The following is a 26,919-nucleotide window of genomic DNA, read 5'->3' as shown; positions in this document are numbered from 1 at the left end:
TTTCTTGTGTTTTACAGTGAATGTATTCCTGATATAGCTTTTTCTTGCGCAGACATTCTTTTCAACCTTATTATCCACCCAACATTTTTTCGGTCTCTTAGTAGACTTTTTTGTTTCTTTCGGAACATATTTGTTCAAAACTTGAGCAAGAATCTCAAAAAACTTTGTGAACGCTACCTCACTTGTTCCATACGTAAAAATTTTAGCATTCTTTACTAATTCATGTTGTAAAACAAAATTCCTATTGAATAGTGTTTGTTCATTTCTTAGTTTTTTCCAACACCTATAGCTGCATTTTTCGTCATCGTCAATGTTGCACATCTCGATCTGTGTATCACAAAGTACAGTGAAATGATCTGTTATAGCCGTTTCTACAATGGACACTGTTACGTCATGATTAGCAAAGCAAAGGTCTATTGATGTGCCTCCACCTCTGCATGTTCTGGTTATTGATCCTGAGTTTATACTTTCTAACTCAAAGAGTCTTAACGTGCCTTTGAGCAATTGGGACGCACTACTGCTACGAAGTAAGTCTATATTGACGTCCACACAAACCAAGTGTTTCTGACCCAAGGGTATGTTTAAGTTGAGTACGTATTCTGTCAGCTGGTTTAACAGAAAACCACATTTTGTAGAAGGCGGTTTGTACACAACTGTTAAAAATGTGAACGGATGCAAAAAAATTGTAAGAATCTGCAATTCATTCAGCTCAAGCTTTGCAACAATTTTATAGGCAAGATTTTTCCTAACATAAAACGCAACAGCCCCACCTCTTTTCTCCCTGTTAGCGAGTACCAAATTTTGATAGTTTTTTTAAAGAAAAATAATCATGAGTGGGGCTTTTTGAAAGCCAAGTTTCAGTAAGTGCTATTACTTCGGGTTCTGATGTCTCGGCTAGGAAAGTTTCAAGTTCAGAAAAGTTCTTAGTAATCGATCGAATATTCTGCAGAAGTAATCGCATTAGTATACTGATTGCGTTGCAACCTCATTCATCTGGTCTTAAGAACACACGCAATGAGAAAAACAGCTAAAAAATGAAATTTCTTGGATTTTTGTTGTCACCACGTTTTTGCTCCGCTTTTTGGAGTTATTACGCAGCTTTCACGATGTGCTAATTTGGAAGGTTATTGTAAATGGTATAATTATGTACAGAATCTAAAAATGTCCGCGGAAATCACAGACACTCAGTTTCTTACCCTTATGGATAAGCAGTCGCGAGAATCACAACCACTTTTAATTTTAAACCTAGTAAGAGTCTGCGAAAATCACAGACACTAGGTTACTGGAGCTTCTGACTAAGCAGTCGCGGAAATCACAACTACTTAAATAAAAATCTACTAAGAATCCGCGGAAATCACAGATTCTTTGTTGTTTTCATACATAATTTCGTAGTCGCGAATATCACTACTAATCTTTTTTATGTAAAAATTTTATAGGAGTGTCCGCGGAAATCACAGACACCCGACTGCCAACGAAACAAGTGACTTTTTTTAATTACAAAAAATTTCTTCGCAATCCGAATTGATTAAAAAAGGCAGAAAAAATTAAAGAAAGTAATACAAGACCAACAAAATGAACACCCTCCCACCCCCTTGAATACCTGGAGCTTTACACGACAAAAATAAACTTTAAAAAAACACCAACGTCAAATTTGCTCTTAGTTTCACGTAATAAACAAAACAAAATTCAAAGAATCTTGTCCGTTTGATTGAGTTTCTTTCTATAGACGTTTACTTTGTCTTTTTCTGGTCCGGCGTTAGATCCGACTTCTCAGTATCGCGAGCTCTCTTTTGCCCCACATAAGATCCGGTAGCAAATTGCTTGCGCACAACTGGGTTCCTCAGAATGTCAAGACATTGTTTTGATTTTACGGGAATAAATACGTCTGCCATTTATGTGATAAAGTACAGATATCATGCAGTTTCTGGTAGACACCACATAATTTCGCATATCAGCTTCCGCCTATACATCATGCTCAACAGGAGGCAATCGTTCCATGATGTGTTTTTATTGTTTATCGGATTTTTAAAGTCGCGAAGTTTTCGTCGGTTTTTGAATACTTCGTCCTTGCCTTTGAAATATACAAACTTGACAATAACTGTGGGCATTAAACCTCCAGACACTTCTCTCCGTTTTGGCAAGATATGATACGCTTTCAAACTTTTATCAACTATATCCTTAACTTTAAGTTGATCTTTGAAAAAATTCAAGATATTTTGGCACAATTTTGCTTCGTCTCGGGCGTCAAATGGGGGGTTTTGCAGAATAGCGATATCTTTACTAGTGTATCGTTCTTGGTTGCGGAGTCGTTCGTCAAGGTAGTCGCAGAAATCAAAAACATCTCTAACCTTTTTCGCGGTTTGTTGGTTACCTTCTTTGAGCTCTTCGTACATCTTTTGCATTGCTTCTTTGGTTGCTGGGTCGGTAATTGCTCCCACCATTTGGGTAAAGGATGCCATGATAATCTAGGGAAAATTTAATATTTGTAATCCAGGGGAAAATTTGGGACTAAAAGTTGAAGTTTCCTCAAAATGGTTTTGAAGAATGAGGCTTGCAATGATGTTTTTTCAGTTCACTTGAGCCATTTTTTCTAAGCGGAAACGAGCGACCAATTTAGAACGTTGAACTCTTGCTGTGAAATAAAATATTAATGTCTTCTGGATATATCGCAAACTACGTGTGGATTAGAATCCTGGCTTGAGGTCACAGTGAACAATCAAAAATCCACCTATCATTTGCTGAAGCTTTCTCTTAGGATGTCGATTTTTTTTTTATTTTCCTCTTTCAGAAAGGTACTCACTAGCCCGTCCGTTCGGCGCACCGAGTAAACTAGATGATGCAAATATTATGAAGTCGAGAAAAAATTCATTTTGTCAGATAAATGAAAAATGCGAAGATAGGAATTATATAAATAATTTGCACTGATTTCCTCTGGAGAGTTATTAAAAATCTACCGGGTATCAAACGGATAGACACACAGATTGACCTAATGTTTCGTGGAATCCATGTAAAAACGACACAACTGTACACAACTTCAGTTGATCTTTACAAATCACTAACGAACAACGACCTTCATTTTAGCATAAAGTGGCAAGGAACACCAGCATGACTACTTGCGTGTAAAACCCAAAGCAATGATAGCAAGAAATGGGATTACAAGTCAAAAGTAACATCATAATGGAAAATAAAACTGAATATGTTTGAGTATTTAATAAAGTTAAATTTTTGGATGAAACATTGACAATATTTGTATATAATGCTTCCCATTGGTCCCTGCGAAATGGTTGAACGGAATTTTGAGAATTTTTTAAAACCCTCTTTAAGAGTTCGACCGATTCGAATGACGCTTTTATTGGACCACGATTAACTAGATCTGTCTTCCACTAACAGAGCTTTCGTTCAGGAATGTCTATTTGTAAGTTGACACACAAGGCAATGATATTTTTCAAAAAAAAAATTGGTCCAGAAGCAACTGCTTTTATTGATAGGTAGCAACTCTGCGTGGAAGACTATTAATTGGCTCTATGTCTTTGTAAGTTTTAAATTAATTTAGCAATTCTCAGATTATCGTCTATTTTAATTCTTGAAACAAGCCGCATAAAAATCTCCGCAGCTGCTAGACAAAATTTGCTCAGCAACCACTTTGCAGTGATAAAGAAATTATTGCATGACATATCATTTAAGTCCTCTCAATAAGAGCATGAACGACTTTCCAGCTGTTGGCTTTGTCAGCAGCTATCTGGGTTTCATGGATGCCAGCTGAAGCATAAGAACAGGAAACGAATGGAAAAAAGGGGGTCATTAGGGGGCTTATTAGAGCGTTTTATAAGGGAGGGTGGAGTGGAGTCAGCGTGAGGGGGTCTTATCCGTCAATAAACTGCTCTTCCAAGCATCATTTTGGTGATTTGTACCCCTGGAGACTAGAGCAAATCTCGAGAAAACTGCTCAATCACTTAATGCCCTCCGGAGTGGGGTGGGGCAACAGCGGGGAGGGGTGGGCACAAAAATGGGGGGGGGGGGGTTCTTTAACCTTTAAGAACCGCCCTTCACAGCATAAACATAAGTCTGCAAAACAGTTTCTATGAATCGCATATTTGAAGACTAGTGAGATGAAAGGTTCTAAGAACACTTAATGCCCATTGGGCGCTACCTGTTTGTCCCATTTTGAGGAAAAAAAGTCAAAGGGGTCAGACGAAAAATCGGTCACGCGAAAAAACGCATTAAGAGCACGGAACTAATATCAGTCCCACAAACTTAGCTGTAGAACAATTAACCAGTTCCAGATTACAACTCAAATAATACAACAAACTAACAACAAGCATCACTAGAAGAACAGCCTCTGATAGCCTATAAAAATCAGAAAACATGAAAATCAGAAAAAAAACACGTAGTTTTTCAGCCTAATGATATATTAAATTTTGTAAGTCTGTGTTGTAGTAATTAGTAAAACAGCACATCACTTGGGATCGAACTTACATGAGATGGTTTTTCAGTACACTACAAAAGGCATTCACATGAATATACCCCAACTCTGAGCCTTCCGCCGGAAACAGGCAATGATCAGACGGGAAAAAGAAAAAGCATAACCCACTAACGTCGGAGCGAACTGCTATCAAACGACCGGCGAGCGGTTGGCTTCGTCAATAGGTAGCCACGGTATAGTGAGGCTTAAGGTATAGTGTTAGCTTAATTGAAGGGACGTGAGGTGAACGCAGCCGGGGGGGTGCACAGGGGGCTGATGGGGGTCAACAGATGGGGGGGGGGGCTGCTGGGAGGGGGGTCCTTGGCTGCACGGTCTTTGGGGTGGTAGTGATGTTGTTGGGCGTTGTTGTGGGGGTCAACCTCTAAGAACCGCCATTCACACCATAGGTATGTCTCCAAAACAGTTAATGTGAATCACATACTTGGAGACTAGTGAGCTGAAAGAATGTAGAGAATTTAATGCCCGCTACCTTTTTATTCCGCTTTTACGACAAAAATTCAAATGCGTCAGACATAAATCGCTCAAGCGAAAAATCGCATTAAAAAAGGCCAACAGGACTAACATAATTGCCACAAACTTCGTCTGAGAGCAATTAAAAAACTTTCCCATAATTTTTTTTAAAAAAAACTAGTGTTGTGGAGTCATTGAAACCATAAACATGATAACCAAAATCCTAAATCAGTTTTCACATTTTCAATCCTTTGGGCCAAACAAAAGACAAAGGAGAACAGATAAAAATGTCATTAGAAATTTGAATTTCACTATTCGCAAATACAGTCAAAGTGATTAAAAGTTGTATCTAAAATAAAATCTTTAGATCCCATCGATAAATAAAAAGCACAGAGCAACTCTAATGAACATAATCAATTATGCCATAAAGAGACAATAAGACCAGTCTTAAATGCGGCCAAAGGAAAACAGATAAACTACAAAACTCGTAAATCACAGATAATTTTTGGAAAAATGTATTGAGAACAACGTTTAAAACGTTATATAATATATGAAAGTATTAAACAGCTTAAAATATAACAAATTACAGCACCAATGGGAACAGTATTTAATGAGACAAAATAAAATGACAAAAACTACAATGGGAAAACCTAAAATAACGAAATTTTTTGAAAGCAAATAGTGCCTAAGTTGCAAAACCCATCAAGTTCCTTTTGATGAAATCAAAAAATGCAACTATGCAACGAAAACATGTATTTGCTCTTAAAACCATCCGTGAAACAAAAATCATGAGAAAAACAGAAGTGAAATTTTTGCACGTAAAAAATTTTGAAAAACAGAAAAATTGTACAAAACCTGTTTTCTAACTCCTTCGGAAAAGAAAACATCACGCAGTTAAACTTCTCGATTTTTGCTCTTGTTACTACGCTGAGTTCAACAAAAATCGCGATCACAACAATACAGTTTGAATTGTCATAAAACAAATAGATTTTAAGAGAGCGCCCCAATACAATTCTTGTATCCTAATAACCAAGTGCACCTCAATAGAACTACATTTAGCTCACAACTTCAAACCTATAACAACAAAATGGGCTCAAGGAGATATGTGACATTAATAGCGTTAAAAAGTCAATTTGAGAATTAGGTAAATCAATTATGATCAAAAATGTAATCACACAATTAAAACTCAGAGCCAAATAGAAAAATAAAACGAGAGCGTCAGACGCCAACTAAGAGCACCGCAATATAGCTACGGTCAGCTTACAGCGATAACTGCAAAAATTCGTCAAAGGTCATGCCGAAGTACGCTTGCCATTCAAAACTGCAATCTCCAATGTGAAAGAGCGCATAAGGGTTCTTATGTCAGTCGCAGTTTAAAATTTGAAACGTACCCAACAGATTGCCGGAAAAGAGATGTGATTGATTCCCATGACCCAGATTGAGATTGAATCAAGCAAAGAAAAGAAAATGAAAAATATTGTTCTATCACATACCAAAAGTACATGTTACTTTCATAGGATTATTAATTAGTGCAAATCTCAAGAGAACTGCTCAGTCATTTAAAGCCCTCAGTCACTTAATAGTTGGCTGGTCAGTCAGCTATTAGTATCTTAGACTGATAAAACTAGCCGGCAGATTGCCGAAAGAGCTGCGAAAAAATAAGACTTGAGTGCCGTGAAATACAGATAGACAGATTTTTAAAAAAAAGTTAATGACGACGCAGAGGTTCCAACCACCGACCCCCGGCGTAAGATCCGTCTGCAATAACCACTAGGCTACAAGTCCTTTATGGAGTCTTATATTACAACAAAATTTGTTTTAGCAACAAGCATTCTGAATGCCAGCAATTTAGGACACGCGAAAAGCAAGAAATCAAGAGTGAAAGAGTGACTGAAAACGTGAAGCGACAGAACTTTCTAGAACAAAATGTAAAACGAAAAAGAGCGTCAGACAAAACAAAAAACCAAGAGCACCGCAATATAGATCCACTCAGCTTACAGCTTCGCAGCTATAATCATGCTTTTATCGTGTTTATTTTAAATTCATTTTCCGATATTGACTTTTCACGTTAGATTGACTGGCTGAGCAACTGCTGATTGAAAGTGTTTTAAGCTTCATGAGCGAACAACGAAAATAGCCTCCAAATTTTGTTCGAAATAGTGAAACAGAAAAAGTAGGTAAGACGAAAAAGTTTCTATTAAAAGAGAATAGGAGGCGATCCAACAGATGAGGGATGGAGCACCGGGAGAAGACGGCGTCCGCATTTCACTGATAAGAGCGGCAGACACAAAGACAAAAGCGATAGTAGCGGAATTGACGCAAGAACTTTTCGAAGCCCCTCCTTTCGATTGGGACAGTCTGATCAACTGTGGGGCAGTCATCCGCCTACACAAAAAAGGGCCTAGTGATGATCTGAATTACTACCGAGGGGTATGTCTCCTAAGCCTGGCGTCGAGAATTCTTGCCCGTGTCTAGGCCACCAGAATCAGAGAATGGGCAGAAGAGCTCAACCTCATGGGAGATAACCAACAGGGCTTCAGAGCTGGTAGATCAACAGCGGATGCAGTCCAGATCTTTATCCACGAAGAGACGAGAAAAACGGTGACTGACGAGAAGTATAAGGAAACGGTGGCAACGCTGCCGGAAATCACCAAGGCGTGCCCGAGGGTTAACAGGCCGCTTTATGGCGAAACCTGGAGAAGGCATGATTGGGGCCGAAAATGAGAAGGAACTTGGAGGGTATCCATGAGAAGACAGTATTCCAGGTGCGGGGGAAGGATGAGAACAGCTCAGCCTGGATCCCAGTGCGGGGTCTACGAGAAGGGTGCGCAATATCACCCATCTTGTTCAAAATCTTCAACGAGAAGGTCATGGAAGGAGCGGCACAAGAGAGGGAAACAGGCCTAGAGGACGCAGAAAGAAGTCGGGATTTCTTGCATGTTCGCCCCCGCGGCACTCCCTACCACCGAAGGACACCCAGAAAGCAAGAGCAGGCCGACAGAACAGAGTTCCGAATCACAGTCACTCTTCGCGGACGACACGACGTTCTGCGGGCTCAGAGAGGAACTCGAGGAAGGCAAAGAGAAAATCAAGGAAGTGATGGGCTGGTTCGAGGAAAAGTGCCACCCGCCCAAGGAGGAGCACCTGGACTTCGGAAGAAAGGAAGCAGAGGGCATTAGAATGTTAGGAACGTATATTGGTCGGAAGAAGGACGTAGACATGCGGATCAACAGAATGACGAAAGCATTCTTCCTGGTCAGAAAGAGGATCAAAGGAGCAAAACTGATCGTGGAAGCATGTGCAGAGTCAACGGCGCTTTTCGTCGTACAGACTCAACCTTGGTTTCAGAGCGAGACCAACCGCATCCAAAGGAATGTGGAAAAAATTTACCGATACATCTTGTCGAAGAAAAAGGAACCTCCGCTGTAGGAGATGGCCAGAAAGAAGTGAATATTTTCAAAGTGAGGAGCCAGTTAGCAGTAGACAGCATTGAGACGAAGATCACAAGAAGAGCTCTCCAGAGAGTTGGATAAGTTCTTCGCATGGACAACGAGAGGGTTGTTAAGAAGGTGATTCTCGGCTGGCCAGCAAGAGAGACCAGGAAATGGGTCACGAATCCAAACCACGTTCGACTATTGGAAAAAGCTGATTAAGGATGCAGGGCAAGATCCAGATACAGTCGAAGCAATGGCGATCGACAGGAAGAAGTAGAGTCGACTCGTCAACAGAAGGATCAACTACATGCAAGAGTGGGATAAAGGGATGGCGAAGCAAGGAAACATGAAGAGCGACCAAAGAAAAGATAGACGAGATGAAACAGAATGTGACAAGTGCGGACAAAAATGCAAGACCAGAGGTGAACTGAAATCAGAAATCCGATGAAAACAGAACGGGGAAAGAGGATAGCAGATGTGACAGATTCGAAACATTCACGGCCGCAGCCAACCTGGCTATGCACAAGACTTGCGTAAGCTCGAAGCCCGATGAATGCCCGTATTGTGTGGTTGACCAGAGAAGTCCAACCTCAGCAGACACAGAGATGCCCGAAGAGGATTAGTCGAAAGGAGAATGAGATAGAAGAGAGGGAAGGCAGCGAAGGAGAAAGAGAGAGCGACAAGGAAGCAGAGAACAAGACAAGAGAGGAAAGTCTCGTACCCCTGCGGCACCTGCGGGGAAAATGTTAGGGCCAACACATGGTCCATCTTGTGTGCGGACTGCCAGAACTGATTCTACTGGAAATGCACTGGTTTATCTATTACAGATCCGGGAGGTGGCCAGATATCGCCACTACATGTGCTACCGTTCTTCGTGCAAACCCCTAGGGCACAACCAAGAACCAAGAGCGCAATAATAGACGAGATGACCCCGCAATTAAAGTTCTGAACATAGCCGATTAACGTCGGACGATTGCCCTTTTGTAAGGGGCCTTTGTTGTAACAGGTACCTTAAGCTTAGGCAGGATAGCCAGACTAGCAAAACGAAGGAAGTGGAAAAGTGGGGAGGGGGTCATAAGCATAAAAAAATGCCGTTTACACCGTGGTTTTACGACTAGAGAGCAATTTCGGCGGGGAATGAAGTGCATAGGCGGCATCCAAAGATGAGGGGACTTGAGAGGCGTGGGGGTTCTAAAACCTTCAAGAATTGCTTTTCATACCTTTAGTTTAAAATCTCTTTGAAATTTTGGTGAATCGCATATTTAGAGACTCGTTAGGCTTACAGACAACAGCTGGGAACTTAATGCCCCCGTTCTTTTCTAGTTTTTCCCCCGTTCTTCTAAGCAAAAAGTCAAAAAATTGTCAGATGAAAAATCGGTAGTACAAAAAATTGCATAGAAAATCTCAGCAGGACCAATATAATTAAAAATTTTGTTCTCGAGTAATTGAACTCGACTTATTCAATTAAGGTATGTTTTCTTATCGAACTGCGAAAGTCGTAATATTTATTAGAGAACCAAAGTTAAAAAATGATTACTCGCTAGAAGCTAAATGCAGGCCTAACCCAAAAAGTTATTGGCCCGTCGCTATAATTGATTTTTTAAACATAAAAAAAGTATTTTTGAAATAAAATCAACTCAGAAATTGTTATTTAGACTAGGAATATTCAATTATGCTGCATTGTTCAAGTAACACTGCACTGTGAAATCAGTGTTACTTGAATCGACACCAATTGTATGACACCCTTGTACATACGCAGATTGCATTAAGGGGTATCAAAATTACCTCCTATTTTCAACCACTGCGGTGGAACTTGATTTATTTTTAAGCTTTGGTTCTCTTAAACAATTTAAACATAACCGACTAGTGTCGGAGCGAATTGCTCTGAAACGGCCTGCGAGCGGTTGGCTTCGTCCGTAGCTAGCTACGGTTTAGTGAGGCTGGCTTTAGCTTAATTGAAGGGGTGTGGGGGTGTGAGGTGAGCGCAGCGGGGGTGCATCGGGGGGGGGGGGGGGGAGGGGGGTCAACCTCTAAGAACCGCCCTTCACACCATAAATATAAGTCTCCAAAACAGTTTCTGTGAATCGCATACTTGGAGACTAGTGAGCTGAAAGGCTCTAAGAGCACTTACTGCTCGCTACCTGTTTATCCCGTTTTTGAGGACGAAAAGTCAGAAGCGTCAGACGAAAAATCGGTCAAGCGAAAAATCGCATAAAAAAGACCAACAGGACTAATATAATTGCAAAAAACTTCGTTTGAGAGCAATTAAACATGAATTTTAGCCTCTTTGGGATTTTTACTCAGTACTAAGTCTCTCGAGCCGCTAAGTTGTGTTCCAACATATTCTTAGTGCACTCAACTCAAAATCGAAGGAAGAGAGCTCAAAATATTTAAATTTTATAAATAGTAAATGTCAGATAGATTCTGAAAAAATTCTTTGACCGATAGGCAATTAGCTAGGATGTCAATCAGCTTTCAAAAGTATCACACTCAGGTCAAATTTCTAATTAATGGTGCTCCTGTTCTGTTGCATGTACAACTGAATAATGTTGCAACAAACAAACAGTCTAATATCGCATATTCCAGAAATTCTGATCTCTGCTGTGAGTCTTGAGGTTGTTCTGTTTCGACTGCAGTTTCTCCATTTGACGGGTCTTGAATCTCTGCAACACTTTCAGCTCCCTGATTGACGGCAAATTCCTTGACAGTTCTAAAAAAACAGTGAAATTGAAAACAAAACGGACCATCTTCAAACCGGAATAACTCAAAACAATCGTGTAAGAAGAATTTCAGAACCTTTTGCAAGATATCATTGTTTTTTACGCATCCAAGTATCATGTCTTCAAATGAAACCATCACAAACCAGTTTTTCAAAACCACTAATCTAATGCTCTTATTATCCATAAGTTCGTAACGACTTCTTTCATGATTTCTCCCGATCTATAATTCCATTTAGGAATAGTATAGATGCAGCAATGAGCCCAAGAAAATGCTATAGATAATGAACTATCACACTTGTAAGTTTCGCGGACGCCCAAATAGAAGCCATAATAAAAAAGCTGGCTAGATCCTCAATTGAGGAGACGGACATTTATCTGGACGCTGCAGATGAAGGATATAGATTCGATGCAGATACCCGAATATCTGCAGTTTAATGATTTTCTTTTCAGGCCATTTTTTTAGAATCTTTCCTACCCCGTTGTAATCTCTCAATCTGCATTAATTATCTGACCCAAAGTTGGGGTAAGTTCTGATCACCTTTTACTACTACTGCTAAATAATGATCATAGGAAACTAACCGATGGCATTGTTGTTTTGGTTCTGGTTACTCCTGAATCCGATGTATCTTCTGCTGTTCTCTTGAATCCTCTTCTGAGCTGCCATGTCCACTGGTGCTCTTGGCTTCTGCTTGTAGTACCTCATTAGTGCACGATGTCCAATCACAGCACCTGATTTAAAACATAACCAACTAAACGTCGGAAGAACTGAATTTTAATACCTCTTGAAGTAAGAAGTTTATTAAAGTAGAATATATAGTTATCTTTATTAATAGTATTTCTGCCTGTAGCACTATTCATTAGTGGTTTAATATAATCTATAATTTTATTTATCTCACTATTCTCTAATTCATCTTTTAAACTAAGAGCTTTAAGGTTTAGGAAACCAACTCTTGAGTCATATATCTTAGATCTATTTCTATCAATAATAATAAAAGTTTCCGCTTTCTAATTATACTTAATCATACCCTAACGAAGAGCATCATCTGGCCCACATTTTCCAACTCAAGAAAATTAAACTTTCTTCATCCAACGAGTATATATATTTTTGATCTAGAGAAGGCTGTATTAACACCTGAAGGCGCTGATAAGAGTTTATACGACCTACAAAGATAGGTAGGACTGATCAACAAATTTAAATATAACCCATGATCAAATTTTACCGAGGTGAAATATTACAGGCAATTTTATTCCAAATTCTCGAAACCCGAACTGGCGATTTTGAAATCTGGCACCATATATAAGAAAATATGGCACAGCAGAGATCTAGCATTTTCACTCTAGTATGTCTCAATAGTATATGCTAATTATAAAACCAGAGGGCTGGCGAAACAGAAGAGATTATCTGTAACCGCCAGCAACGCTTTTCATTTTGAATTTATCTCAGTACAACTGACTTGTTACTTCGGCTTTTGTATATAATACATAGATATGTGTTATTACCAGATGGAAGCACAAGACTGTAGCTGTCCTCCAGGGCAGCAGTGAGAAGTTCCTCCAATTTGGCACCAGTTGGATCATCCAGATGATCTGTATCATCATCCGGTTCGCTGCAAAAAAAAACGTTTCCAATCAAAATTATCCTTTTTGATGCTATTACAAACGTAACTCTATCAACTAGACCCGCTAAAAATCTGCCTCTTTCAGCGGATACGGAATCGCAAACATAGTCGGCAGATTGCCGGAAAATAGCCGTCGTTGACGCGCTCGATGCACATCGAGATTGAAACAGAAAAAAAAGAAGAGACAAATTGACCGATTTTTTTTTGTTTTCTTTTTTAGTGTCTAAAAATGTTCTAATTTGAGGTGCAGCATCAGTTAGAATCTTAAGCTATAGTTCATTCAGCTTCTAAACTGACAGCTAATACGCTTAACACCAATTTCAGCTAGCAAACAATATAATAAACTTTGATAACCTAATTCTCAATTAACTAATGACCGGGTTTTATCGGTTTATCCCGTCTCTTTTGATTTTGCTATTTTGACTTTGACATTATTCACCACAATGAGTAATTCAATGCATGAAAGAATTTAAACTCCATTCAGTTGAAACAGTGAGTGAAGAAAGTCAGAAGTCAAACACGTGAAAATTATAAGAAAGTCAGAAGTCAAACATGAAAATTGTAAATGTAAAATGAAAAACGTGATCAAAAGGTAAAGCGAATTTTAAAAAAAAACATAGCAGGACAAGTCCTGACGTATAACTCCCAAGAACTTTAATTGAATAAACATAGCAGGTACATTGCCAGAAAATAGCCGCAATAGCTTCGTAGATCTGCAGTCTAAAAAACAGTAAAAAGACACACCAAAAAAATTACTCATTTTCATTAAAGGATGAGATGTTACATTTTGAGTAGGAATATGTATAAGTTATTGCTGCCTTTATTAGCTGCTCTCAAAAAAACCTTCAATTAGAGTGACACACATTCACTTGAAAAAACTTCACATCAATTGAAAAATTTCGAGCTGCAGAACTACTCGTTTTTTCGCTCTACTGCCTGTTTAGGCGTGACTAAAATCACTACTCCAATTTGACCTCAAAAATCTAGAAAATGTGTGAACAGATCTTAAAAAAAGACAGCGCCCATAATACAAATCAAATTCTTTGAATTGTAAAAAAAAGGAAAGCGCCTGAATAATAGCCTGTGAGGCTGACGGCGGCTATTTAACATAAACCAACTAGCGTCGAACTATTTGCACTCGAACGAATGTCGAGGCAATCAATTTAGAAGGGGGTAAAGGCTAGAGAAACTTATGATGCGAAAATTTCTAACTGGGGAGGGGTTCCAACCCAGGACCTCCTGGATGTGTCATGGACAGTAGCCACTAATCTACACATCCTATGATCAGCGTTCACTCACAATCGATTTTTTTCAGCAACAGACAATTCCTTAATACTCGCAATTAAAATCACCCAGAAAACAAAAAGTCAAGCGTGAAACATCCACTCCAGAAGTGAAATCGAAAAATTGTACAAGAAGGAAATGGTCAACAAAAAAACTTTGCATAAAGAAGCACATGTTTACAAAAATTGCTTGAAACTTTGTTCGAGGGCGATTTATTAAGGTAAGAACAATTGAAAAAAAAGATAAGTAACGTCGGACAAATTGAACTCTTAAACACGAGCGAGATTATGGTTGATATTGACAGCTTAATTGTGGGACCACCAGCCTAACTGGGGTATCTACGGAAAAACCCGAGAAAGGTCCCACAACAGCCATAAACCAACTAGCGTAGAACTATTTGCTCTCGAACGAAAAAAACCTGAGAACGGTCCCACAACAGCCATTACAGTAGATTCGGTATAACTCAAACATCGATGAAGCTCTAAATACTACACCGAGACTCAGTGTTTAAAGGATTTACCCAGTTATCCCAATTCTATGGATGAGGAGTCAACCAGTTTCAAACATAGCTGGCAGATTGAGTGAAAATAGCTGCATCATCTTCCTAGATCTGCGGTCTCAGAAAGATAATAAAAACAGACCGAAAAGGAGAAACTTATCATCGATTAATTGCTGAGTAGTTATATTTTGATCAATTCGAGTGAGATACGCTCAGTTAACTTTATCTATTTGATTTAAAGTAAGGCAAAGTCGTGTTGAAAGTAAGGAAAGTCATTTCTGAGAGTGAATTAAGTCACGTGTGACTAAAAACTTGACCACACCGATGAGCAAAAAATCGCCTTATCAAAAATTGCTCGCAATTCAGTCGAAAAATGCAGGCACGAACGAAGAAAAGGCTCATTTGAAATGATCGTGACGTCATATGCACGTAAAAATTCGATGACGAAATAAAAACAAACCGACTAATGTCGGAAGAATAGCTCTCGAACGACCGGCGGGTGGCAAAACATTTGACCCGAACTGGATTCGAACCATTGATCTCCCGCCTCATAACCATATGCACTGCCGACTGTGCTTCTTCTTGTGTCGTGTCAATACACGTTGACTGTTTGCAGGTTCCTCGTGTTAGCCGCTCGGAGTAGAACGTCGGTTTGTTGGATTCCAGTCCACTCCTTGATCTGGTCGAGATTCTGTCTTCTCTGTTTTCTTCGTGATTTTCTGCCAAGAATTTTGCCGGTCATAGCAAGATTTTCCAATCCTTGCTTCCTGAAGATATGATCAAAGAAAGATACCTGTCTGTTGGCTATTGCATTTATCATCCATCTTTTGGTCCCGGCGCGTTTCAAAACTTCATTTGTTACCTTGTCTGTCCATTTGATTTTAAGCATTCCTCTCAAAAACCACATCTCCGTTGCCATCAGGGTTTTCTTGTCTACGGTCACCAGAGTCCATGTTTCACTACCGTAGAGGAGAATAGGTTCGATATAGCATCTAAGGATTCGAAGTCTGTTTCATGGGCATCTTCAGATTCACTAATACGCTTTTCATGTCAGAAAAAGCTTTCTTCGCTTCTGCCACCTTTTGCCGGATGTCAAATCTCCTTTCGCAATCACATTTCAGGAGTGATCCAAGGTAATTGAAACGGTCAACGGTTTCGAGTGGCTGGCCATTCAGACGGATAGTTACCTTCTGATCAGCGTGTTTGCTGAAAACCATACATTTTGTCTTCTTGCAGTTGATTTCAATCCCAAATTTTTCTCCCTTTCTATTAATCAGATCCAAAAGATTCCGCAATTCTTTTTCGGGGGCAGCTATCAAGACAATGTCGTACTCCTTCAGAAGTCAACTCGAATGCCTCTTGACAACCAAAGCTGGAAATATGCTAAACTCCTCCGTAAAAGAGCTAGAAGAATTCCCGAGGAAAGCAGAAGAAAGCCGCGAAGAACAGCATTCCTCATGGTCGTCACCACAAAGAGACGCCCTGCCTTCCGATGACCGTCCGAAAAAGATTGAAGAAAGGGATCTCAACAGCAACCAGGCACAAATCTCTGAGTTTAACAAGAAAATTCAAAATGAAGTCGGGAAGCCCCGATCAGACAGATGGATGCAGTTTGTAGAAGAGAATTCACGCTTGACCACTGGAAAGATCTGGAAAGCCCTCGGAAGAATCACAGGCAAAAGATCCTCGCAGGCTAACTCGGCCTTGAAGTTTGATGGGAAAGTTGTCACCGAGCCACAAAAAGCTGAATCGGTTTCTAGTAACAAGCTGCAAACATGAAACATCTCGCAAAACAAGACAACTTAAAAGGAAAGCCAGTAAGTTCGTAGCAACTGGAGAAGTGCTTGTCTCTACTAAGGAGGTATATGATGCAATCAAAAAGATGTCAAAGTCCAGAGCGATAGGTCTTGACGAAATGGCGTCAGTGCACCTAAAGCACTTTGGACCCGAAGCGCTCTCTTTCTTGGCCTTCCTCGTACAACGATCGTTCTCAACTGGAAGAATACCGTCCAACTGGAAGAACGCCAAAGTAACGCCACTCCAGAAACCCGGAAAACTAGCCGACTCCAGACAGCTACGGACCAATCAGCATCCACTGTCCTGTGGCCAGAATTGCCGAGAGAGTTTTACTGCCTGAGATACAACAGGCCACCGACCTGCCCAAGCAGCAACAAGGTTTTCCGAAAGGACATTCGACTGTAACTGCCATCTCAACCCTCGTAGAAGATGACATAGATGGGTTCAATGAGAGACGACCACCAAGAAAAACGAGTGCAGTGGCACTTGATCAAGAAAGCTTTCGATACGGTGAACCTGGACCAACTAATCGAATTGATTCTTGAGTCGCGACTAACAGGTCACACCAAAAAATGGCTTTCGAACTATCTGAGAGGTAGCGTACAGCGAACGGACCTTGATGGTGTGTCGTCAAAAGCAGCTGTTATCTAAACACGCGTCCCGCAAGGCAGCGTCCTTTCCCCGACGCTTTTCGCTGGTATTTGCAAGACATTCTATTCCGCAGCCAAAAGATGAAGTGACGCTTGTCATATATGCAGACGATACAACCGTATATGCACAGAGTACAGACAGAAAGGACGCAGGAGCACGCATAAATCGATACTTGGACGAACTCTCGCCGTAGCTTAAGCGGAAACAACTCTTTGTTTCCACTGGAAAATGTGCTTCGATGCTCTTCTCGACCTGGAACAAAGAATGGAAGGAACCACTAGGGATTAGGCTGGGCAATGCATATATACCGACACTTCATTCACTGAAACTACTGGGAGTGACACTAGACCACAGCCTCAATTTCAACGAGCACATCAAAGGTGTTAACCAAAAAAGCTCTAAAACGGACCAACACCGTTACTGGTTGCCTAAAAATGTCGCCAGTTGATCACATTCGCACTGAGACAATGTGCATACCCATAAAAGAGAATTGCAACATGATTGCCAGCCATTTCGCAGCGGAAGCACTGCAAAATCCGGGTCACCCCTGCCATGTGAAAACGAAGAAAGACAGCTACACCTGGCAAGTGCGCAAATCACTGCGTTAACACCACACAAAAAATTGCCAGAAACTCTTTCTGGAACCGACATGCAAGAAAGAAGAAAACCCCAGAGAAACTGTCCAACACGTAGTAGAAAATCTGGCTGACAACAAAGTTTTGAACGATAGCCTTCCAGTTCCACCCGACGTCCTGATGCAAAACGAACGAGAACTAACACGCAGCGATGAATTAACCCTTTGTCAGCTAAGAAGTGGCCATAGCTCAAAACTCAACAGTTATCTATCGAGAATAGACGGCTCAAAAAGTGGGCTATGCAGGAAATGCAAAAAAGAGCAGGAGACTGTGACCCACATGATGAGATGTCATCTAAATCGAGAACCGGGCGACCTGTGGACGGACCCTGCAGCTGTGTCCAAAGACCTGGGGCACCTTATGAGGGGCGGCCTATACAACAACACAATGTCGTTCGCAAATCGAAGGTTGTTGACATTTATCCCATTGATCTTAACTCCTTCCTCTTAATCAATTTCTCTAATGATCATCTCGGAGTAGAGAGAGAAGTAGTCGGGGGATGGGCTATCTCCTTGCCTGACTCCTCGTTTAATTGGAACTTGACCTGAGATCTTCCCATTGTGCCTAATCGACGCCGATCGGTTGAAGGACATGTTCTGTACCAAACGCAGGTCTTTATCACTCATATCAAGGTTGACTGTGCTATTTGGCTCTAATTTTTGCTATCCTGCAACCGACTTAATATTAGCAACAAGCTTACTTCGGAGTGAGAGCAATAAAGATCACTCAAAAATGAAGAACGAAAGCGCGATAAAGTCACTTGAGACGTCAAAGAATGTTCTAGAAGAAAAGCGCTAAAGGGTCAAGCGCTTTGCATAATTTGCATAAAAAAGAAGACCACCACGTTTACAATAATTGCTATGAACTTCGTTCAATTGCAATTAAAAAACCAAGAGAACGCCAATAAGAGCAGACAGAAAATGGAAAAACGAATTTGGATCAACCCAGAATAGACCACTGAAGGGATTAAAAATTGAGTCCCAAAAACCTGGAAACTACATATATTGATAAACATCAAGCTGGAAGCGTCTGTTACTGAGTAAATAAAAAGAGCAGCGAGGATTGAAATGCACTATTTAAATAAAGCGAGAATCTATCCAGCGAGAAAGTATTACGTCATAATCTCTTAACGATGTAAGCCTTACGAAAAGATTAAATGCACACAAAATACGTTCTATTTGGCATAGAAAGCTCGGAAAAAGTTCGTTAAACATAATTTTCGTTGAGCCTACTAATATACTGAATCGATTGCGCTCTTTTTAGGCTTAATATTTTTATGTTTCGAAAACGTATCGGTGACCAATCTGAGCCGAAAATCGGCTCAGACAAAATACCTGCTAGCAAATACAGCTAGATTTGCCGGGCCATTTAGATGTGCTTATTGCCTTGATATGTGTAAGATACAGTTTCCTACTCGACTTTATCGTAGTTTAAGGATCTCGACGAATTAAAGTTACGAAAGACTGCATTTTTGTCAGCTTTATTGCTGGTGCCGCCCCTAATACACGAGATCGTTCAACTATTTTCCCTGCTGGTTCGTTCACCAATTAGGCAGTGGATGCAATTTAGTTACTCATCACAATTAAATTTCTGAGTGTAACCACATGACTTTATCTCAAGCGATTTCTGAAGTGTAAAGGTCGATTACACGATTGTCTTGAATAGATTGAATTACCACCTACCCGGCAAGCAATCAATTTGGCGCAACATCAGTTTTAGACGCGTCATGATTATTTCCAATTTCCATGTACCATGCATGATAACTTCATGTTTCTGCAAAAATGTGGAGACAACTTGAATTCACAGGGGCCAGGAGGAAACATTCGAAACATTCGACGTACAGATGAAGGAAAATTAACGCGATCTTGGGCTAGATCCTGGGGCAAAAAATTAACTGTTTGGTCACGGAAATTATTCTGTGGAGCAGCTTTGTGATGATCAGGCTCAGGTCTACAAAAGAAGGTTCTACGAAACGAAAACAATGAAATTAACTGAGTGGAAACCTGTGACTGAATAGAAACCTCCCTCAAATTGGCCCCTCAACGCATTTGACGACATTTGAAGCAAACGTAATCATAAGTCATCAACAACGCGAGATCCAGTTCACTTCAAGATGATGGGCGACAATCAGGGATAAACCAACAAGAAAAAACTGTAAGATCCATCCAAACTCAACTTTATTTCTTCTGTATGCTATAAATTGATTAATAACCGGCAAATCTAGGCAGCCCTCGCCTTAAATTTCTGGGTCTTATATCCAACTTCTTAGATTTTCATTCAATTTTTCTGGTCACCGATAACCAACTCCTTCGATTTTTTTTTTGAAAAATCATCGATTTTGACAAATCTTTGTCAAAATCTAGAAATAATCAAATTGCGGTGGTTTTTTTACAGTTCTTGACATCAAAGCGAAGCAAGAAAAAAGTTTGAGAAAATTGACCAAACTTGATAAAATTTTGCAAAAAAAATTATATAAAGCGTTGATAGATGACAGATAGAACACTTGTATAAAAAAGAGTAGAATTAAGAGTTTGGTCAAGATTTTCAAATTTTGAAAAAAAAAGAATCAGATAACTGATTTTTTTACAAATAAGCGCTTATTCTTGGTAACTCGTGAAAATCGTGCATTTAACGTCAAGGTTCGGAGTTTGAGCAAAGCTCAAATCAATTATGTTGTAAAAACATTACATGGTTTTCATATTAGCTGCAAGTTCACTTCATCACGCCATAAAAACTTTGCCTCAAGCGTTACAAGACCATTATAAAAAAGGAATTTACGCATTACCGGGTCTGAGTTTTAATCCTAACGCTTTGAAAGTCCGAAAAACCGCGCAATTTCAATTGAGTCACTTCTTCCGTGATAAAAAGAGGCTAGTTATATGGCATGATGTGGTGAACAATTCATTGTCCCGTCATCGCAGTAACAACAATAAGCCTTTAACACCTTCGCAGCTTATTGAAGTGCTTGAAAAGTATCAGGAGCGCATAGAAGCTATAGTGTATTGCCCCAGAGAGGGAACTCCTGATATTTACAATCAGCTCAAGCGTAGTACTCTAGTTACCATCCATTTAGTGAAAGACATTGTGTCTAAACGTAAACAGAAAGATCTTAGTTTACTTAAAGAGTACAGAGCATTACACCAAAGGCCTGCGCTTGAGCTGAAAACACTCACTATAGTCTTAGCTCATAAGAACAACCTCCGGTCCTTGATAACACGCTCCCGACCGAAGAAACTTTCAAAGCGCCGTCGTAAAACGCTTCGCACCCGTCATGCGTTCGAGGAGGCGGAACTCACACAAGCCTTTGATAACCTGAATGTCACTTAGTCTTGCGCTGTTTTGGGAGTCTACCCGCTGACTGGCGGTGTGACTTAGTTAACTCACGAGTTACGGGTTAGTTTGTGGTTGGTTCTCTCCGATAGCGCTTTACTAAACGTTTCGCTCTCCCCATTCTTCGAGTTTTTCACTACCGTCCGTTTTCCGCAGGTTATCTGGTTTCATTTTCCGCTTCCGTCCTTTTGTTTCCTTGTCACTTTGTTTCCTTCTATCCCCCGTATATCTGTTGTATGATGTAGTATGTTGAGTTTCTGCTGTAGTAAAATTTCTCTCTGCTAGTATGCTGGTTTGTTGTGTAGTCTCATTCCTTGCTAGGGTGTGACTTAAGTTCATTCTGGAGTTACGGCTGGTTTGTTTTGTGACTTTCACCACACTGGTTTGCTAGCAATTTGTTGTAGCTTTATTAATTTTGTAGTATGCACTTTTGTTGTCTGGGTAGGGTGGTTTGCTAGGGTGTGACTTAAGTTTGTTCTGGAGTTACGGCTAGTAAAGTTCCTGACCTTTTCGACTTTTGGTTATACTACACTGTTGCCGTAAATTGTTTCATGTTTGATGTTTTGAAGCCGTTGATAAAGCCCCCATAATGTTTTGTGCTAGTTTACCTGGCAGTAGCTCCTCTCCTTCTTTCTAGGGTGTGACTTAAGTTTATTCTGGAGTTACGGCTAGCTTGTTTGGTTGAGTTTGTTGCTGTGGTCTGTTAGCATCGATCTTCCCGCCTCCTCGCTTGTGGTTTCCGCCCCGCCCGTGCAAGTTTTCCCGTTTCGTCGCGCGCCATCCGCCCGACGATTCCGCCCCGCCCGTGCCATTTTCCCGCTTCGTCGCGCGCTTTTCGCCCGACGCTCCCGTTTGTCCGTCCGGTTTCCCGTTGCGTCGTGCGTTACTCGTTCGGCGTCTCTTCCCGTCCGTCCCCTCTCCCGTTCTGCCCCTTTTCGCGCTTCCTGCGCACCGTTCTTTCTTTCTTTCGCCGGGTACTATTGTACTCGACTAACATCTTTGCTCTTTGGCGGTTTGCTAGCCAAACCGTCACACTAGGGTTCGGTATAACCCCTTTGTGTTGTGCTGTTGCATGTGTGTGTACTTTATATTAGTACCAAATTAAACTTGTGGTTCCTGTTTTTCTTAAGATCATGACAACTTTGCAGGACAAATTCAACAAACTTTATAGTGCGAGGGCAAAATTAGAGGCTGAACTTAACAACATCTATGGTGAAATTAACAATGCTGTGGATAAGCAAGATAGGAAAGTTAAGATCGAACGTCTGCTTGTGAAGTGCAAAGACGCTTTTACTAGAGTAGTTGATAAAAATGAAGAGCTCTTTGATCTGGCACAAAAGACTGAAAATCCAGATGCTGCCTGTAAGAACCTTGAAAAATGGTTAGAGACTGTAACAAAGAAAACTGATGAGTTCATTGCTGCTGCTCGAGGGTATATCAATTCGGTCCATGACAAAGGAACAGCAGAGCAGTATACCTCTCACCATTCAAAATCAAGTTCACATATGACTTCCTCAAAAAGATCAAGTCAGCGTCAACGAGACTTAGAACTATCAAGACTCAAAAGGGAGGAACTTGAGAAACAACATGAAGCAAAGCTTCGCATTGCTAGACAGCGTCTCGAAATTGAAAAACAAACGAAATTGCGGGAATTGGAAATTGAGCAGCTTGAGGAGGATCACCGCAAGGAAGTAGCTGCTGCAGCCCTTGAGGAAATTGAGTTGATGACAAAATCATCCACAGACGGGTCTGGTACAGGCAAAATGAGTGGGCTCTTTACTGAAAGAAGTTCAGTCAAGAGCAAGAAACTTCTTCAAGATTGGGTTAATTCGTCACCGGCCGGGAACATGGCAGATGTTGCAAACGAACCGAGTTTGCACTTTTCTGGTTCCATCGCCCAATCCAACCAAGCAATTGTCCAACGACCTTCTTCAGCTCAACTTCCTAACTCACACTTCAATCTCAATACACATGGTCAAGTTGAGGCCAACATCAACCCCCCTGTCCATGAACCAAGTAGTAGAACCAATGTAACCAATGATGCACATGTTGCAAACAACATCATGCAAGAGCAGCAACAGCCTCAATATACGCCTCCATCACCCCCAGTAAACTTTGGTATGCAAACTCAACTAAACGCCCCAAACACAGCCCAACTGTCTCAAGCAACAATGCACTTCGATGGTTTACAGTTAGACCATCAATTCCCTCGCAGGTCGAGCATGCCGGGACAGTTGAATTTAGTCAGCCCTTCGCGTTCACTACCTTTAAACACACTTGTTAATGCTCCGCCAGCACTTAATCCGCAACAAGCACACATAAATGTACCAGCTCCTCCATCCCCCGTCCTAAACCCCGCACCACCGCATTTTCCGTTAATCCCACCAGCATTCCGCTTTCCTCCTTCGCCGCCACAAGCACTCCCACTACAAGCCACTAACCCCGTGGCGAATAATGTCAATCTGTTACCCCATTCTCCTTCTGCACCATTCATTTCCTCCGCAAACAATTTCGTGCCTCAATTAATTCATTCACCACCCCCACAAAAGAGTTTTCAGCCCCAAAACTTTGTACCCATAACCCACGCACCTCCTGCTCGTCCAGATCCAAATGTCTGGCGTTTTCCGGCAGCAGTCCCACTTAATGCAGTACCACTTGTACGTACATCTGCAAATTTATACACCGTACAACCGGCCCCGTTAATCAACCCTCATATATCTACATCGCACAGCCCCCCTCATGTACAAGCAGCAGCAGGCGCTCAAAATTGCGTAACATCAGATTTCATGCAAGCGAATCCGTTTAGTTCTTCCGCAGGTACCGCCCCCACCTTTGTCACTCCGATCATTCCGCCAACGTATGGAGCTACCGTTCCCAACCCGTTGTGTTGGGGTGGCCCGCCGCATCCCACACCTTCGGCTCCTTCTTTGGACTCTGCGGATTTGATAAAGCAGTTGGCGGACGCAATTACTTGTAAGAAGAACGATCCACTGCCCGAGTGGAAATTGTCACAGTACAATGGTGATCCACTACAGTGGCACGAATGGTTCGGACAATTTAAAAGCGCCATAGACGCACAGTCCTCGACTGATGATGTCAAGTTAACATACTTAAAAACTCTTGTAACTGGAAAAGCTAAAACCACCATCGCTGAGTTCGCATACTGTGGTGTAATGTATAAGGATGCACTTAGGACACTCGAACGTAAATTTGGCCAACCACAGGCAGTAGTCAGTGCACACTTAGACAAACTCAGCTCTTTTCCTCCACTTAAGATGCACAATAGTGATAACATCATAAACTATTCTGCATCAATTTCAAGTCTTGTAGGGGTCTTTAAATCACTCTCATACGACTCAGACCTTAAGAGCGCCTCACTTCTCAACACGGCTGTGCAAAAATTGCCGCCCAATCTAAAAGAGTCTTGGTCACTCTTCACAGTGAAGAAACATTGGGTTAAGCCAACACTCCTTGACTTCAACGATTGGTTGAAGGAGAAGGCCGAGGCACACGCTTTAATGAAACAAACTTCATCGAAGGCAAGAACTGAGGATAACACCAACTCAGTAGTAAAGACCAAAGTTGCCTCAAGAACTCTTGCTGCTAATACACAAACTAAGGGCACTCAGAGACCAGCCTCAACATCGGCAACGCCTGCAACCCCTCGCTGCATCGTGTGCAAAGGCAATCATCGCATCTGGGAGTGTAGGGTATTTAAAGAAAAGTCTCCCACTCAGCGAGCAAAGGTAGTGGCGGAAGCAAAACTGTGTTTCTCATGTTTGAGAGAAAAGCATATGTTTAGGCAATGCCCAAATCCCAGGAAATGCAGGAAGGACGGATGTAACAGCTCCCATAATACACTTCTCCATGGAGCTGAGAGGGTTTATCCATCAAAATCCCCTCCAAACAACAACAACAGTAATTCTAATGCTGGCGCAAATCAAAGTAAACTTCCTAGTGTCCAATCATCGAGCAAGACCACCACTTTGTCATCTGTGAGTAATGTGAAAGGCCTCCTTCAGGTGAGTGAATTACAGTTAAAGAGCTCTAACGGTAAAGATACCACGGCTTTAGTTTTGTGTGATACCGCTTGCAGTAACTCTTGGGTGTCCAATGATCTTGCAAATAGACTTGGTTTGCACGGTACAGCATTGAAATTAACAGTCAAGGGTATAAATAACGAGGAGGTTGTAGACACTAAGTTAGTTGAACTAATTGTAACACCACGCGACCACCAAACATTTGAACCATTTAAAGTCAGCCCTTACGTAAAGGAAGATTTGAATGTAGGCGCCGATGTCATTAACATTAAAGCACTTCAGGAAACATACCCGCACCTAGCAGTTCTAGACCCAGTTACATTGCTATGGAAACATCGAGATGATACTTGGACAGGATGTGTATCATGCCATCCGCCCGTTAGAGTACTTCGCTGCCGACGAGAAGTCCTCGCCCTTCGCTGTTCGCTTGCCCATAGGTTGGGTTCCAAGCGGCCCTCTACCGTCGTCTTCAGGTTTAGTCTCGACTTGTTTCAAAGCTAATATGGAGCAGGATTTTGAACTCGCTAGTCAAGTAAAATCTTGGTACGACATGGAGTCGTACGGCGCACTTAAGCAAGTAGACCCACGATCCGCCTCGGATGCACGTGCGCATGAAATTCTTGAAAACACCACCGTACATAATGGAAAAAGGTACGATGTAGGAATGCTATGGGCTGAAGATAACATCGAACTGCCCAACAATTATTTCTCAGCGCTTGTTCAATTAAAGTCTTTGGAAAAGCGGCTTGCGAAAGACCAGACTTTAAGGGAAAAGTACTCGAATAACATCAAAGAGGACTTAGACAAAGGCTACGTAGTAAGGGTCAAAGATGCTCATAAGGTGGAAAGTCGCTCGGAACGAGAGTGGTACCTACCACACCATCCGGTTGTTAACCCGAACAAGCCGGGCAAGGTCCGTAGGGTACTAAACGGAGCAGCTAAATTCCATGGCGCATCTCTTAATAAGTCATTACTCACCGGACCTGACTTACTGCAAAACCTAATCTATGTACTCCTACGGTTCAGACAACACCCATTTGCCGTATCCGCCGACATCGAGGGAATGTTCCTCCAAGTTGGAGTGTTACCATGTGATCAACCATCATTGCGCTTTTTGTGGCGGGAGGACCCCACATCAAATGTTGTGGTACACCAGTATACGCGCCACATCTTTGGGGCAAAAGATTCGCCCACCTGCGCCAACTACGCACTTCAGCGCACGGCACGCGATAATGCTAAGGAGTACCCAGAAGCTGCGAAAGCCGTCCTCGAGAACTTCTACATGGACGATTACTTGGACTCAGTGGAATCCCCCGAGAGGGCCCTCATTAGGTCGAAGGAATTGGTACATCTTCTCCATCTAGGTGGGTTCAAGCTTACTAAGTTTGTAAGCAATGTACCAGATCTGGCTGACCGAATTGATGGGTCTGCTCAATCCACTGAACCGAAGGTCATCGCTTCATCAAAGGAGGAATCAATGCACGTGCTTGGGCTTAAGTGGGATCACAACAACGATACTCTGGTTGTGAGTAGGGCACTAACAGCACCATCAAGAAAAGTTTAACACAGCGCTTGGTCTTAAGTCTTGTGTCAAAGGTCTACGACCCAATTGGTCTTGTCGCACCTTTCACTGTTGGTGCTCGGTTAATCTTGAAAGACATTTGGCGTGTCAATGGACAAAGTTGGGATGACGAGTTACCTAAGGACACAGTTGACAGATTCCTTGCCTGGTGTATTGAACTGCCGCGGTTAGCTGAGATCACTATACCGAGAAGTTACTTTTCAGGACCATTCCAACATCTTGAACTCCACATGTTTGGTGATAGCTCGCAAGACGTATTCAGTGCAGTAGGTTTTCTTAGGGCTCAAGTAGCTTGCCACTCCGGGGAGATTATAACAGAGCTGGCGTTTGTCTTGGGCAAGGCCCGTGTTGCACCTATGAAGGTAATGACAGTTGCTAAGTTGGAATTACAAGCC

The 26,919-nt window shown here is 41.5% G+C and overlaps 1 protein-coding gene across 1 annotated transcript in view; it reads right to left on the bottom strand.

Annotated features, from left to right (window-relative positions):
• Positions 1-10,742: 10,742 nt before the first annotated feature.
• Positions 10,743-26,919, bottom strand: part of LOC142349896 (cytoplasmic 60S subunit biogenesis factor ZNF622-like) — a 28,809-nt gene continuing 12,632 nt past the window's right edge. Inside the window, exons 5-7 of the mRNA XM_075401742.1 lie at positions 12,588-12,694; positions 11,667-11,816; positions 10,743-11,077 (exon numbers count right to left, since the gene is read on the bottom strand). Of these exons, the coding sequence (XP_075257857.1) occupies positions 10,935-11,077; positions 11,667-11,816; positions 12,588-12,694 (400 nt within the window). The 3' untranslated portion in view covers positions 10,743-10,934. The remainder of the gene's footprint in view (positions 11,078-11,666; positions 11,817-12,587; positions 12,695-26,919) is intronic.

This window comes from Convolutriloba macropyga, chromosome 11 (genome assembly GCF_964194025.1).
Source record: "Convolutriloba macropyga chromosome 11, txConMacr16.3, whole genome shotgun sequence".
NCBI classification, from domain to species: Eukaryota; Metazoa; Xenacoelomorpha; order Acoela; family Convolutidae; genus Convolutriloba; species Convolutriloba macropyga.
Note: the sequence above shows the minus strand (reverse complement) of the source record. Positions and strands in the feature narration are given on the sequence as shown.